General features: G+C 41.1%; 1 protein-coding gene across 4 annotated transcripts in view; it reads right to left on the reverse strand.

The window, feature by feature from the left end:
* TPH2 (tryptophan hydroxylase 2) overlaps positions 1 to 17,145 on the reverse strand; it is a 96,384-nt gene that overhangs the window by 11,519 nt on the left and 67,720 nt on the right. For 2 of the 4 annotated variants that reach the window (XM_084652300.1, XM_084652299.1), the window contains exons 10-11: positions 14,929 to 15,062; positions 14,707 to 14,836 (exon numbers count right to left, since the gene is read on the reverse strand). In XM_084652300.1, the coding sequence (XP_084508426.1) occupies positions 14,707 to 14,836; positions 14,929 to 15,062 (264 nt within the window). Of the gene's footprint in view, positions 1 to 14,396; positions 14,837 to 14,928; positions 15,063 to 17,145 lie in introns of those variants that run through there. The other 2 variants (XM_084652301.1, XM_084652298.1) reach the window with 1 other exon arrangement.

The raw sequence follows: 17,145 nt of genomic DNA on the forward strand, positions 1-17,145 counted from the left end.
ATGGCTTTTGAAAAGTACAGTGTGATTCAATCTTTTGTGCTGATGTTTGCACTTAGTTTGGTTATAAAGACTATATTGTAAAGGGGTTTTTTTTGTTTGTTTTTTAATGTATTTATTTCTGGAAAAGCAAAACCCCCAGAATTTTGGACATTCTGGGCCAGCCTGTCAGAATCCGCTCCTGTTTTTGCAGGCACCATAAAACAAAGGCCAGGCTGATGCCCACCTGAAAAATCTGGCCCCTTGATTCCAACTCAGCAGCAGCTACAGAACCTAACCCTACTATTCTGAGCTAATTCTATTTAATTGATTGGCTCTGGCAATAAAATGCCTAGTAGAACATGTGCTGTCCTTGCAAGGGTGAGATTTTACATCTAAGCAGGTCTGATTTGAGAAGCTTGCTCTTTCTTAGTTCTACATATAATGATCAATCAGGTGTAATTATCAAAAGGGAATTCATCCAAATTGATCCTCAAGAACAAATTCTGCTGGGGCAGCAAAACTACTGTGTTCGTAACCTTACACTCATTTACCAATAATTGGCCTCATTAATGTCTATGAAGTTAGCTATTCACTACAATGCGGGGGAGGGCGGGGCGCAGTGTTGCATATTAGATGTACTCACCAGTTTGCAAGCACTGGGCAATCATGCCACTGATTCAGCACTTCTTTAGTTCCATGTAAATTAGCAAAAGTGGGGAGAAAGTTAGGCAGCAACAAGAATGGCTTGAGGGAGAGAACTGCTAAGAACATCCACCATTCCAGAATTAGTATTTCTCTTCAGAACCTTAACAGCAAAAACATACCACCTGAGTTCTATTTTACATAGATTTGTTTTAATAGAAAATGAAAGTGTGGTTTGATTTGAGCCATGCTGCTCTCAAAACACCCACTTTGCCTATGGTGGATGGCAAGGCTCTTTGGTTTTGGGGTGGTTTGTTGTTGTTCAGTTATCAGAATTTTATTCACACCTGATCTGGCTAGTGCTGTATGTAGCAGCCACAGAGGCAGGTGTTTGGTTTACATTTTGGGCTATTTGCCCTCTTAACAGGGACTGAAATCCACTTCTTGCTGCTTTGCAAACAACCATTTTCCTCTGAAGATGGTGGGTGGCAACAGCAACTTTCCTCCCTGGTGATTTTTTTGCAGTTTGAAATGTACGAGTTACCAAAAAAATCTGTTGCATTTTGAAAGCATATGACTGTGTTATCCACGTCACGTTTAGTTCACCGGAACCATCCACTACAAGCCAAATCCCACGTGGCTATCAGTACCTATTTTCAATTTTAATATTAAATCTCAGCAATTGGCCAAGATGTGAATTTTTTATTTGAGGGTGTCATGTTTTGTGTTTGTGTTAAGTGAATTTAGTGATTGTGAAAGGCTCTGGACTGACAACACTGAATTTGTATTTATTTATTTTATCCACACATCAGCTACAGACAGAGGCAGTTCAAGCTTCCCAGTGTACTTCAACCTGGAGGATCCTTATCTAGGGATGGGGAAGTAGGAAAGCTTATGCTCTAATAAATTGGTTAGTCTCTAAGGTGCCACAAGTCCTCCTTTTCTTTTTGCGAATACAGACTAACACGGCTGCTACTCTGAAACCAGTCTCCATACAGGTTTACTTTACAGGAGGCTGCCAATAAGGATGCCTATTCTATCTGTGGACCCATCACTATGGTTATGACAAGTAGAGACACCTTATTAACTATTGTCTGGAAGCATTACCAAAATACTATCTGTGTCCCCTGCCTCGTGTATTTTAAAGCTACAGTGGAGAATCTGTTGCTATCAGCCAATCCCTCATTGAGAAGGAGAGAATATGCCTCTGGACTACTTCCAGAAATGAAGCATTCAGGGTTATGGATAAGAGCCATTATAAAACAAAACTAGGATAATTTCCCTTGATGGTCCAAGTCCAACCTAGTAAGTACTAGAAAAACAGGTTGAGGCAGGCAGTGCTTATCTCCCTGGAGATACTATTGTAACAAAGAAACTATTGGGCAATATTGTAATGGATTCCCACGGAGCTAACAGGGAATCCGCTATATGTTTAAAAAGATATAACCTGTGTCTTCACTGCTAAAAAAAGGTGTGTTTTTTTTACCTGGAGGTAACTAACATGTGTGAGCTATCCTGAGGTGAAAACATGACACTTTAGCTTGACCATGAGGTAGTACTATACCCCCACCTGGGGTTGACCTTGCCTAGCTGATCTCACAGTAAAACTAAAGCACCTTGTCTTCACCGTGTTTTTACCTCAGGATAGTTAACGCACATTAGTTATCCAGAAGAAAACACAAACACACGCCATTTTAGGCAGTGAAGACAAGGCCATAGCCTCTTACCCAGGCTAGGAAGACTGCAGGAAAGACAGCTGTGAGTGGGGTTGGAGGAGGAGCTGACTTTTTAAGAGAATATGAATTGATTCAGTTCTTGTCAGGCACTCAGGCTGTATTCACTTAGTTAATCACTTGTAATGAAATAAAGCATAGACTTCTAGACTAAGGCATAGATCAACCATGCCTTTAACACTTATGGGTTGGTTTTTTTTCCATCTTTAAATTAACCTTGATTATAAAAAAAGAGAACTGCTGGCTGTCTGGAGAATTCAGACAGTCTTCCGCCTCCGATGAGAAGTAACAAGAAGGTATCCACCCACCCCTCCATGAACACACAGGGTCCTGTCAGAACAAATGGTCTGTGATAGTGCACTCAAATCATGGAATCCTCCCATCAGAAGGTGGAGTGGCAAAGAGCCAGTTACCTGGGGTGATTCAGAGACCAAAAGAGGAGACAGAGGTATAGCCAGACTTTTAAAGTTCCACGGTAGTGTCTAATTGGGATTATATATTTATATATATATATATATATATGAACACCACTGCAGCTGGAATAAACTCACAAACTCACCATATATAAGCCATACAGCCACCAGAAGGTAATAGCTTTCGGGAACTTTTGAGCTGGACTGAATTGAACTAGCAACATAGAGGTGAAAGCCCCACCTCATTTTCAGTCCTTTGAGGCAGTCAGTCCCCTCAGACCATGTGAAACTTTTTCCAAATCCACTGTAGAAGAGAAGCTTCCCAATGAAGACTCAGAAAATTGGAATCTTTGTACTCTTCCCCGTCCTCCCACACTGTAGGTGAGGCGACAAAAAGATTCATAACAACAGGCAATAAAAATTAGGGAAACAACAATTCAGTTTCACAAAAAAATTTGAGGTTTCAAAATTTGTTTTTGTTCCAGTGCAGAACCAAGATGAGACCTTTTGAAATTATGTTGTAAAAACATGATAAGAGCAATCAACTGCACAATAGCCTGTGAAAACAACGAGGAGTCCTTGTGGCACCTTAGAAACTAACAAATTTATTTGGGCATAAGCTTTCATGGGCTAGAACCCACTTCATGAGATGCATGGAATGGAAAATCCAGGAGCAGGTATAAATACATGAAAGAATGGGGGTTGCTTTACTAAGTGTGAGGTCAGTCTAACGAGACTAATCAATTAATAGCAGGATACCAAGGGAGGAAAAATAACTTTTGAAGTGGTAAGAGAGTGGCCCATTACAGACAGTTGACAAGAAGGTGTGAGTAACAGTAAGGGGAAATTAGTATTGGGGAAATTAGGTTAAGGTTTTGTAATGACCCAACCACTCCAAGTCTTTATTCAGGCCTAATCTGATGGTGTACAGTTTGCAAATTAATTCCAGTTCTGCAGTTTCAAGTTGGAGTCTGTTTTTGAAGATTTTTTGTTGAAGAATTGCCACTTTTAGGTCTGTTTTTGAGTGACCAGGGAGATTGAAGTGTTCTCCTACTGATTTTTGAATGTTATGATTTCTGATGTCAGATTTGTGTCCATTTATTCTTTTGCGTAGAGACTGTCCAGTTTGCGTAGAGACGGTCTTGGCAGAGGGGCACTGCTGGCACATGATGGCATATATCACATTGGTAGACGTACAGGTGAACGAGCCCCTGATTGTGTGGCTGATGTGGTTATGTTGGGGACACTGGGGCATGGCCACTAGGTAACTCGAGGGGATGGAAGACCACGAGTGTCGATGAAGCCCCCTCGCACTAGGCCCAGGTGTCCTTGGCCCGCCCTCCTGCCTGGAGGCACTTGCAGCAGCTCTGTGTACTAGGCCCAAGTGTCCTTGGCCCCCCCGCCTGGAGGCACACACAGCAGTTATGCTGAGAATCTGCAACAGTATGTTGCAGAGTCAGACTGTCTGAAACTAAGCAAGGCCAAACAGGGGAGATATGGAAGAACAATGCTGAATAAAGCAGCTTTATGTATAGTTTAACAAATGATACAAAGAATCAGGGAACTAGCTGGGAACTGGATTGGCTGGCTATATAGATACTTGGGGCAGCTTGCTATTGGATAAGTATGCTGGGAAAAAGGATGTATAAAAGCCTGTGTAACTTCCTGCTCTGTTGTGCAGGATTTGAGATTTTATTCTCCCTGTACCTTTTTGCAGCTGCAAATAAACTTTTCTGCTTCTCCACCCCGTTGTGATTATTGGGTGTAGCACACCGGGTAACGAACCACTCAAGCTGTTGTTCAGCCTCTCGGCACTGGGTGCCGGCAACAGTTAGGTCCTCTGATGGTGTCCCTTGAATAGATATATGGACAGAGTTGGCACCAGGGTTTGTTGCAGGGTTTGGTTCCTGGGTTGGTGTTTTTGTTGTGTGGTATGTAGCTGCTAGTATTTGCTTCAGGTTGAGGACTGTCCGTAAGTGAGGACTGGCCTGTTCCCCAGGGTCTGTGAGAGCGAGGGATCATTTTTCAGGATAGGTTGTAGATCCTTGATGATGATGATGATGATGAGAGGTTTTAGTTGGGGCTGAAGGTGATGGCTAGTGGAGTTCTGTTATTTTCTTTGTTGGGCCTGTCTTGTAGTAAGTGACTTCTGGGTACCCTTCTGGCTCTGTCAATCTGTTTCTTCACTTCACCAGGTGGGTATTGAAGTTTTGAGAACACTTGATAGAGATCCTGTAGGTGTTTGTCTCTTTCTGAGGGATCAGAGCAAATGTAGTTGTATCTTAGAGCTTGGCTGTAGACAATGGATCGTGTGATGTGGTCTGGATGAAAGCTAGAGGCATGTAGGTAGGCATAGCGGTCAGTAGGTTTCTGGTATAGGGTGGTGTTTATGTGACCATCGATTATTAGCACTGTAGTATCTAGGAAGTGGACTTCTTGCGTGGACTGGTCCAGGCTGAGGTTGATGGTGGGGTGGAAATTGTTGAAATCTTGGTGGAATTCCTCAAGGGCCTCCTTCCCATGGGTCCAGATGACGATGTCATCAATGTAGCACAAGTAGAGTAGGGGCATAAGGGGATGAGAGCTGAGGAAGTGTTGTTCTAAGTCAGCCATAAAAATGTTGGCATATTGTGGGGCCATGCGGGTTCCCATAGCAGTGCCACTGACTTGAAGGTATAAATTTTCTCCAAATCTGAAATAGTTGTGGGTGAGGACAAAGTCACAAAGTTCAGCCACAGGTTTGCTGTGATGGTATCAGAGTTGCTATTCCTGATGGCTTGTAGTCCATCTTTGTGAGGAATGTTGGTGTAGAGGGCTTCTACATCCATAGTGGCTAGGATGGTGTTTTCTGGAAGATCACCAAAGGATTGTAGTTTCCTCAGGAAGTCAGTGGTGTCTCGAAGATAGCTGGGAGTGCTGGTAACATAGGACCTGAGGAGAGAGTCTACATAGCCAGATAATCCTGCTGTCAGGATGCCAATGCCTGAGTTGATGGAGCGTCCAGGATTCCCAGGTTTATGGATTTTGGGTAGCAGATAGAATACCCCTAGTTGGGGCTCTAGGCATGTTTCAGTGTAGATTTGTTCCTGTGCTTCTTTAGGGAGTTTCTTGAACAGATGGTGTAGCTTCTTTTGGTAACCCTCAGTGGGATCAGAGGGTAATGGCCTGTAGAATGTGGTGTCAGAGAGTTGTTTAGCAGCCTCTCGTTCATATTCCGACCTATTCATGATGACAACCACACCTCCTTTGTCAGCCTTTTTGATTATGATGTCAGAGTTGTTTCTGAAGCTGTGGATGGCATTGTGTTCTGCACAGCTGAGGTTATGGGGCAAGTGATGCTGCTTTTCCACAATTTCAGGCCGTGCACGTCGGCAGAAGCACGCTATGTAGAAATTCAGTCTGCTGTTTTAACCTTCAGGAGGAGTCCAGGCAGAATCCTACTTTTTGCAGTGTCGGTAGGAAGCTTCCTGGGGGTTAGTATGCTGTTCAGCAGTGTGTTGGAAATATTCCTTGAGTCAGAGCCTGGGAGTGTTTGGGTCATTAAAAAACCTAAACCTAATTTCCCCTTACTGTTACTCACACCTTCTTGTCAACTGTCTGAAATGAGCCACTCTCATTACCACTGCAAAAGTTATTTTTGCTCCCTTGGTATCCTGCTGTTAATTGATTTGTCTCGTTAGACTGACCGCACACTTGATAAGGCAACTCACATCTTTTCATGTATTTATACCTTCTCTTGTATTTTCCACTCGATGCATTTGATGAAGTGGGTTCTAGCCCACGAAAGCTCATGCTCTAATAAATGGGTTAGTCTCTAAGGTGCCACACGTCCTCCTGTTCTTTTTGCGGATATGGACTAACACGGCTGCCGCTCTGAAACCAATAGCCTGTGAGAAACCCAGGCTCCAGTGTGTGCTCCATACTCATCTGGGATCTGAGACACCCAGGTACAACCAAGCCCCTGTTCTGCCTGATAGGGAGTGGCGACTTGGTCTCCCACATCCCCAATGAGTGCCCTAACTATGGGGCTATTGGCTATTCTATTCAATCACTTCTTAGACCCATTTTGTTTGAAAGGCCTGATCTTCACTGGGCTTTGGATCAGGCCCCAAATGAAGTAGTGAACACAACATATTGTGTTAATGCCTGCTGCACTCCCCTCCATCCTGAGTAGAGGAAACGAAACAACGTGAACTATGTCTTTGTTTGCTAATGAAACTTTGGATTTGCTACAATGTCTCAGATTGCTGTTTTTCAGGTTAGATTCTGCATGCTGGTAGATGCTGAAATGCTTTACATTCATTAAGATTAGGCCCATTTACTCTGTGCAAGCAAAGCAAGTACATATATCTCAGACCCACAAAGCACCAGCCTGGAATTACACAGCAAATAAATGAATCTAGTCCAGATTCCAGATCACTAAAGCTTAACAAACACCTTCGATACATGTGACCTATTTTAAATGAAACATTTGTGTAATTTGACAACTGTCAATAATTCCCTCGTTATGCCAGATGAACTTGTCATCCATGGAGGTGGATGGATGGCTGATCTTAATTTGCTGAGAAAAAAAGCAAAGAGAAATTTCTGCTAAGATTAAAGTATCTGATTCTTAAGAACCCAGTGGGGCACTTTCTACCATGTCCCTGCTGGAACTCTGGATTCTGACTGGGTGAGGCCCCTTAGACAATTTTTTTTCTAACCCTATCAGAATGGAGCTTTACCATATGATAACAGTGAGCAATTGTCTCTCTAAATTACCATTGTCCCCTCAGTCTATTGTACTGAATTTATTTTTAATCATGGTGTATAATAGAAATAAAATCACTGGATTAAGCATATATCTAGCAGTGGGAGCCAATTATCCTTTGATAATGTTCTGTTTCATTGATATTATATCTTCATCATAGACAGTTTCTTTGCCATCATTAGTCCTAAAATGACTATTGGATTTCAAGAGTTTCTCCCTAATCCAGAATAAGATTTACTTGTTAACTCTACAAAACAAAACAGAGATGTGCTTCTATTGTTTTACTGCTGCAGAAGCCTTCTTTCAAGCCATTCAGAACAGTTTGAGACTAAATCCAGACAATATAAATATTAAGTGTTTCTCTGCATGATTCTATAACAAGGAGGAAACCTTTGTGAATGTTGCCGATGTGTTTCTCGCAGTGGCTTAATGTTACCTAAATGAGCAGTGATGATTCCTTTGTTAGATTACCTGACTCCTGAACCAAGTGGAATCTGTGACTCCTGTTCTAGTGGTTTTCAGACCCATCAAAGGAAGCCCAGGTAAGGTACATTTTCTCTACAAAGCACTGAAAGAGGTTATCAGACTCCACTTGAAAGAGGAGGAGGAAGAGTCAGAAAAACTTCTGTGCAGGGTCATGAGCAACTCTCCAGTGATAAATGCCAGTTAATGGAGTCAGCACTAACATGAGTAAATAAAGAACTCCTTCAGCATAGTGATTCCCTGGGGATAAGCCAACAGCTTTCCCTGTGCACCAATGGCAGTTGCAGTTAAATCTAATACTGGATTTTTCCTTACCTTGTAGAATGAAGCAGGGATAGTCCAGAGGAGAGAGAAGGCCTATTTATCTTACAGATATCTTCAAGGAGATGGCAGCCTTCTCTATGATAATCATTATCCCTACAGATTACCTCTTCTTAAGGGTGAGTTATTGATGTTAGGTAAGAGCTGGGGTAGGGACACGCACATCCTAAAGATAAATGCCAGGCTGCACAGATGGTGTCCTCGACCAGGGGATGCTATTCCAGAAGGAGTGCTGCTGGGAAGAGATGGGGTCCACCTGACCAAGAAGGGGAAGAGTATCTTCACACGCTGAATCACCAACCTAGCAAGGAGGCCTTTGAACTTGGCTCAAAGGGGGCAGGTGACAAAAGCCAACAGGTAAGTATTAAAAGGTAACCTTAGAGTGCTAGATGTGGTGGGAGAGAAAATGGAAATTACAGTAGAATCATAGGAGAAGCAAGAGGGAAAACCGTGGGGGAATTTCCTTAACATCTTAGATGTCTATACACAAATGCAAGGAATACAGGGAATAAATGGGAAGAACTGGAAGTCTTAGTATACAAGCTACATTATGACTTAATTGGCTTCACAGATTTGGTGGGATAAATCTCATGACTGAAATATTGGTAGAGAGGGGTATAGATTGTTCAGGACGCACAGGCAGGGAAAAAAGGGAGGGGTGTTGCTTTATATATCAAGAATATATACACTTGTTCTGAGGTCCAGAAGGAGGTGAAAGGCAGACCAGCTGAAAGTCTCTGAGTGAAGACAAAAGGGGCAGAGGAAACAAGGGTGACCTCATGTTATGTGTCTGCTATAGACCACCAAATCAGGATAAAGAGGTGGATAAGGCAGTTCTAAAACAAAATAGAAATATTCAAAACTCAAGTGTTAGGATATAGATATTCAGGACTGTCTGTAAAGGCCTATACTCTAAGAATTTAGGTGTATTCTTATCACTTGGCTAGTTAGAGGTATAAAAGAAAATCAAAATCACTGTCATCCAGTGTAAGGTCCTTCTCTTACTGTGACAGTCTGAGGCCCTGTTCTTAGGCTAAGGCCTTTGGCTAAGCAGCAGAGGCAGCCATAAACTGGGAAGCGACCGGTCACCTCCTCACAATCCAAACTAGTCACGTTGAAAGAAGGTGCTATTGGGCTGTTAGGAATACAATCCTGTCCTGATAGTGCCTATCACCTCCAGAGAAAGGGAAGTGCCTAGAAAATGTAGAAGGAAACTTAGTTTGATAGCATCCTGTCTGGCAAGAACTCACTTATCAATAGCTGGGATGTGAAATCCTCACTTCTGTATTGTTTTGTCATTATAGTTCCCACTTTGCTATTGTTTATCTGTAAAATCTCTGTCTGGTTCTGTGATTGTTTCTGTCTGCTGTATAATTAATTTTGCTGGGTGTAAACTAATTAAGGTGGTGGGATATAATTGGTTACATAATCATGTTACAATATGTTAGGATTGGTTAGTTAAATTTCAGGAAAATGATTGGTTAAGGTATAGCTAAGCAGAACTCAAGTTTTACTATATAGTCTGCAGTCAATCAGGAAGTGGGTTGGGTAGGTGTGTGGGTGGGAAATGGGAACAGGGAATGGGGGTGGGGAAATTGGAATCATGTTTGGCCAAGGGCAGGAATGGGAACAGGGACACAGGTGTAAGGCTTTGTGGTGTCAGAGCTGGGAAGGGGGACACTAAGGAAGGAAACTGGAATCATGCTTGCTGGAAGTTCACCCCAATAAACATTGAATTGTTTGCACCTTTGGACTTTGGGTATTGTTGCTCTCTGTTCATGCGAGAAGGACCAGGGAAGTAAGTGGGTGAAGGAATAAGCCCCCTAACACCAAGACCTGGTAGTAATGAGGAACTTTAACTACCCAGACATCTGTCAGAAAAGGAATATGGTAAAACACAAAATCTCCAGTAAGTTGTTGAAATGTGTTGAGGACAAGCTCTTGTTTCAGAAGGTGGAGGAAGAAACTGCGGGGCAACCATTTTAGACTTGATTCTGACCACAGGAAGGAATTGGTTGCAAATCTGAGGGTTGAAGGCAATTTGGGAAAGAGTGATCATGAAATTATAGATTGGGATAATTATTATATATAAGGCAATGAAGGAGTGAGAACGGCAGAATACGGACAATGGATTTCAAGAAACAGATCTTAAACTCAGAGAACAGATAGGTAGGACTCCATGGGAAGATAATCTATGGGAACAAGGAGTTCAGGAGAGCTGTCAGTTTTTCAAAGAGACAGCATTAAAGCAAACAGCAGCAACCTGATGTGAAGGACAGATAGAAAAAATAGTGCTCCATCAGGAGCTCTTTAATGACCTGAAAAACAAAGGGAATCCTACAAAAAGTGGAAATATGGACAAATTGCTAAGGATGAATTCAAAGAATAACACAAGCATGTAGGGACAAAATCAGAAAAGCTAAAGGACATAAAAGATAATAAGAAGAGGTTCTAGAAATATATTAGGAGAAAGATAAAGGAAAGTGTAGGTCCACTAGTTAGAAGGGCAGCGGAGTTAATAACAAATCACATCAGGAAGCCTGTGGTATTTAATGCCTATTCTGCTTCAGGCTTCACTAAAAAGGTTAATTGTGTCCCGATGCTTAACACAGTTAATATTAACAACAAAGGGGAATGGACACAAGCCAAAATAGGGAAAGATCAGATTAAAGAAACTTTAGATAAGTTATAAGTATTCAAATCATCAGGGCCTGAGGAAATTCACCCTAGGATACTTGGGAACTAGCTGAAGCAATCTCAGAACCATCAATGATTATCTCTGAGAACTCTTGGAGGATGAATGAGGTCCCAGAGGACTTGAGAAGGGAAAACACAGCATCTGTCTTTAAAAAGGATAACAAAGAGGACCCTAGGAATTTTAGACCAATCAGCCTAACTTCAATACCTGGAAAGATTCCAGAAAAAATTATTTAACAATCTAGTTGTGAGCACTTTGAGAATAACAGGGTAATAAGTAGTAATCAATATGGATTTGTCAAGAACAAACAAGGCCAAACCAACCTAATTTCCTTCTTTGACAAAATTACTGACCCAGTAGATCGGGGGGAGCAATAGACAAGATATATCTTGATTTTAGTAAGGCTTTGGACACAGTTCCACATCTCATTCTCATGAGCAAACTAGGGAAATATCGTCCAACTGAAATTATTATAAGGTGGGTGTATATCTGGCTGAAAGACCATACTCAAGAGTAGTTACCAATGCTTTGTTGTCAAAGTGGGAAAATGTATTTAGTGGGATCTCACAGATGTCTGTCCTGGGTTTGGTACTATTCAGTATTTTCACTGATGACTTGGATAATGGAGTGGAGAGCATGCTTATAATATGTGCAGATGACACCAAGCTGGGAGGGTTTGCAAACACTCTAGCGGACAGGTTTGGAATTCAAAATGATCTTGATAAACTGGAGAATTGGTCTATAAAATCAAGATGAAATTCAGTAAAAACAAGTGCAAAGTACTACACTGAGGAAGGGAAAATCAAATGCACAAACACAAAATAGGAAATAACTTGGTTAGGCAGTAAATACTCCTGTGACACTGAGCCAGCGAGGGTTAAGCAACCAACCAGCGGGCTGAATGTGATCTAATCTAATGTGATCTAATTTAACAATGTGATCTAATCAGCTTGTAGATGCTAAAATTCTGTTCCTGTCTTTAATGATTCATTAGGTATTCTATTGATTCAGAGGTCAAAAGGGGATATTATCATTTAGAAGGGACTTATAGTGTAATAATAATATGGTCTTCATTTCTCTTTGACATTTGTAATTCCACCTGGTAAAACTACCTGTGAACTGTTTGAATGGCTAATTGCCTTATGCTAATGAATACAACTAGTTACTGATGTATGCCTAGGAAACAGACATTAGCTTCAAAGCAACAATGTACATTACCTATTTTTCATCCAAGGAAGGCCTGCTGTGATCATTTGCTGTCAAGAGACTTATCTGCTGAACTTCAGCTATATGGAAAGTTTCGGGCCGGATCCTTTCTATCTCAGTTCTGCTTAGTCTTTGACAGGGAAAGTCTAAGCACACAAGACTGAAGTCTCCAGGTCTACTCAGGATTAAATCAGTAATTCTCATGGAAGAATTTGAACAAACACAGCACAAGGACTGCTTATTGGACTATAATCTTTTAAATCTATTCCAGAAGGATTTTCACAAATCAGCAGCATCACCATCTCTGCTATGAAACTGACCTAAGGACTGTATGTATATTGATCTTTTAACCATAGCAACTCTATTTTCTTTTTATTAATAAATCTTAGATTTAATTAATAAGGATTGGCTCTAAGCATACATTTGGGTGAGATATGAAATATTCATTGACCTGGTGGCAATGTGTCTGGTCTCTTGGGATTGGTAGAACTTTATATATGGTGAATAAGGTTGTTAGTAACCTGACTATATTACACTTGGCTGTTTGGGTGGGAGCCAAAGGCTGGATTGCTTGAAGAGGACTGTATTTTGGCTTCTTGGTAACAAGTAAGGGATTACAGAAGCTGTGTGGTTACTGTCTTGGTGAAATCTAATTATAGAATAAACCACCAGTTTTGGGGATTGTTTACCTTATTCTTTGCTGTTTGCCCTGAATAAGCATTCTCAGTGTAGCCCCTCCAGACACCATCATCACAACTCCTGAAAAGGATCTGGAGTTGTAGTGAACCACAAATTGAATAAAAGCTAACAATGGGATGCAGTTGCAAAAAAGCCAGTATTCTGTGGTATGTAAGACACAGGAAGTAATTGTCCCGCTCTACTCTACACTGATGAGGCCTCAGTTAGAGTATTGTGACAAGTTTTGGGTGCAGTGTTTTAAGAAGGATGGGGATAAACTGCAGAAAATCCAAAGGAGAGCAACAAAAATGATAATGTGTTTAGAAAACCTGATTTCTGAGGAAAGGTTAAAAAAAAATTGGTATGTTTCGTCTTGAGAAAAGACGACTGAGGTGGGAATCGGAATCTTCAAATATGTTAAGGGCTGTTATAAAGAGAACAATTATCAATTTCCACTGACAGTAGGAGAAGTAATACTTGGCTTAACCTGCAGCAAAGGAGATTTAAGCTAGCTATTAGGAAAACGTTCTCATTATAAGGCTAGTTAAGAATTGGAATAGTCTTCCAAGGGAGGCTGTGGAATCTCCATCATTGAGGTTTTTAAGAACAAGTTAGAGAAACACCTGGTCTAGGTATATTTCGTCCTGCCTCAGCACAGGGGGCTGGACTTGATGACCTTCCAGCCCTACATTTCTATGATTCTGTGTTATCAAGTGGCACTCATTTTATGTTGAAATTGCTAGCAACGTTTAGAGCATCTGCATAGATATTTCAGCTGAGAGAGTGGTTTCAATACGTGTCTAAAATAGCTTTGCAGATGCTCTAAATGTTGCTAGTAATTTCAACATAAAATGAGTGCCACTTGATAACACAGAATCATAGAAATATGAAATCCCTCTGAAAATATTTCTGAATAGGGGAATGCGGAAGGCACATAATAATCATAGAAGGTTTTACATCGACACCTAACTACATGGAGCGATATCAGGATCCTCACTATTATTTCCACTTTTCAAGGGAAGGATTTTTGGAATTATGTCACAGATCAGTGAGTATTTCTGTAGCATCCACAAGTAGCAGCAGTGTTAAGTAAAAATATTCTCCTATTTGAATTGTCAAAAATTGTAAATTGTTTGCAATTATTCAGCTAATTTGAAATATTTTTCCATTAAGTGTCTTACAGTTTACAACTCAAAAGCCCTTTTAATAACAATATATGTCCTTCCCTCCCTTCTCAGTATTATATAAATTCTATTATTCAGTCACAGGAGACACTCAACTACAGAGGCATAAAAGGAAAATTTGTCCTCAACAATAGAGAGAGAAATATGGATCCATACAAGGGAAAAAGAAAACCTGGCAAATGTTTTTTCAGAGTCTCACAGGGACAAGAGGTTGCAAAGAACTAACCGGTATGTTTAGAATCCTAATGAAATCACGAGCCATTTTTTATATGTTGCTTTTAAGTGAACAGATTCTTTAAGTAAACAAAATCATTGCCAGGTAAGCTTTTAATAGTGTATTTGTACATGACATTCTCTTATGGAATTGCTGGTTATACGCCACCACATTTCTTGTTGAGTTTGCAAGTTAGCATCGCCTTGTTTCGTCTGCAAGTTACAATTAGAGATACACAACGATGCAAGTCACTGATCAAGCTGCAGAGGGAAGATGGATGGTTCTAAAACTGGAGCACATGATGTTGCTAGCATAGCCATAGAAGAAGCAGTGGATAGAAAAGCTACAGTGCCACAGACATCAAATGCCCAAATATCTGTTCATTTTGCTTAAAGCATCACACACCATGTTCAGATCACTCCGAAGGTCCTGGACAACGTTTTCTATACTTCTGGTGTCTTTCAGAATTTCAATGCTTTGCGTGTATGGGTTGAAATACACTGAAAAGGGACGGTTGATTGATTTTGCAAAGTCCCTGAAAGAAAAAGAAAATTAACACCTATTTCTGCCACATCCAGAGAAGGGAAAATAAGATTTCGTTTTTAAGAGTCAAGGGAAATAATTTACCTCATCTTTTCTTTGGCTTCTTCAAAACTTTCTGAGACAAAGTAAGCTTCCTGAAAAGTGGTGATAAGGCATTCTTGCAAGCAAGTTGTCTTTGGATCAAATGTTCTCACACTGGCCTTGTCAGACAAAGCATGCTGCAAAATACACCACACAATTTGTTAAACTGTGTTATGAGGCTCCTGAATGCCTACGCAGTGTTTTCTGTATACACCCAGCTTTTATATCACTGTTATTGTACACTCCCAGTCAATAGCTAGTCTCATGTTTTACACACAATGGATCTTTCATCGTGACCAGAATAATTCAATCTATTAGCTAGTCTTTTTTTCCACCCAAAGTTATTACTTTAAATAATCAAGGGCAGTTCAGAAACGTATCTACCCCATAGGTATAGAAACTACAATCTTCAGCTGGAAGAGGAGAAAGTAAAAAAATATGTATAGGTTATTTTTCTGGAATACAACTACACACATCTGTATCCCAAAAATCTCTCTTAAATGGCAGAATTTATAATTACCTCTGCAGGTAAACAAAGTCTGACTAGATCATTCAGATAATCTGTGCCATCCATTTTCAGGCTGTATGTGCATGCCATTTGCGTTACAGTGAGTTTAAGACTGGAGCTATATATCTGAAGACCATTACATAATGTTCACTTAGTGGGTACTGATGAAATACATTACCTTTCTACCAAGTACACTTGAGCAATAATGCACCAAATAAATATTGCATGGAAACAAGAAGAAACAGGCATATTTATGTACCAAACAGACATTAGAAAGACAAGGAAAACAAGTGTGATTACTTGGAGAATAGCTATTAGAGCTGTGTTCCTCCTCACATGATTTGCACGTGGCCACTAGGAACAAAGACTCTGGATTTTAATGCTGAGAACTAGCTATTGCAAAATTTTGAGGCAGCTCACCTTCCACTCCTTCACTTTTTATTTACAATACCTCTACTAGCTCCTGTATCTGTCTTATACCTTAGAGGACTAAGGACAAGTATATTTATATTTATTCTTGGTGCTCTGCATTGAGGTACCAGAACTGAAGGCAAGTGCATTTGTTTTCAGTAGTGCAAGTCCTTGATCTATCTATCTGCATTGAAAGGTTCTGTACATAAACCTTAGACAGATAAATTACACACAGGGAACAGGACTGCTGAGTACAAAGGCTCCTCTTTTTTTTTAAACAGACTCTTCAGAGTAACACAACACCAAGCACGTGCTAATTCAATTATTCAGGTAGAACATGTGCATGTACATTTACAATACAACATAAACCGATAAAAAGAACCATGTTGACCCAACTGCTCTGCCTTAGCCAGCACCCATTTTAAACGAAAATTGCATTCCAATACCACTTTACGTTCCTTGAATAGTCTGAACCCTTCCTGCACCTGGCAAGCCATGCCTCCCTTGCAGATCCCATTGGATACTCTCTACCTTTAAAGGGGCATTAGCAATTGTACCAGCCGGTTTGTCATATTTTCTTTTGAGCCCTGGTGCCACAATTGTCTAAGGGCTAAATCCATAAAGGGACTTTAGACATTGCAATGCTCAGTGTTGCAGTGCCTAATTTTTAGGTACTTTGCCAACCAATGGACTCCACAACCCATTAATTAGGTGCCTAGACTTCTTATACAAGCCATGGGGAGAGAGAGGTGCCTAAGAATAGACTCCACAAAAGCCAGCCCACTAGGTGGGGAGCTGCCTAAGCTAGCCAATAGCGGATGTAGATGCCAAGGAAAGGGGTGGGTCTTAAGCCGTGCCCCTCTCAGGGAGTTTGGTGCCTAAATTCAGGTTTGATGGAGGCAGCTGTTTCCAGCTGGGTCTCACAGCTGTGAACTCTCTCCTGGAACCGGGCACATAAGCCATTTTTCTGCAGTGGGACATGCCTAACGACACGCACAACGGCAGCGGCAGCCTATAGCCCCATAGTTAAGGCACTCACCCAGGATGCAGGTGGCCCAGGTTCAGGGGATGGGGAGCTGGGATTTGTAGATGAGTCGCCCACTTGCAGGTGAGTGTCTTAAGCACTGGGAGATTCTGGTGTGGGTCTTTCTCGGTCTTTCCTGGTGAAGCTGAGCCACTCTGTATTTCTGTATTCATTGGGCCAAAGAGCAAGTGAGAATGACTCTCTAGTCCAACAGTTAGGGCACTTACCTGAGAGAGAGGAAACCCATGTTCAAATCCCTTCTCCTTACCAGGCAGAT

Source organism: Lepidochelys olivacea (assembly GCF_965140295.1).
Source record: "Lepidochelys olivacea isolate rLepOli2 genome assembly, chromosome: 1".
In the NCBI taxonomy this organism is placed as follows: Eukaryota; Metazoa; Chordata; order Testudines; family Cheloniidae; genus Lepidochelys; species Lepidochelys olivacea.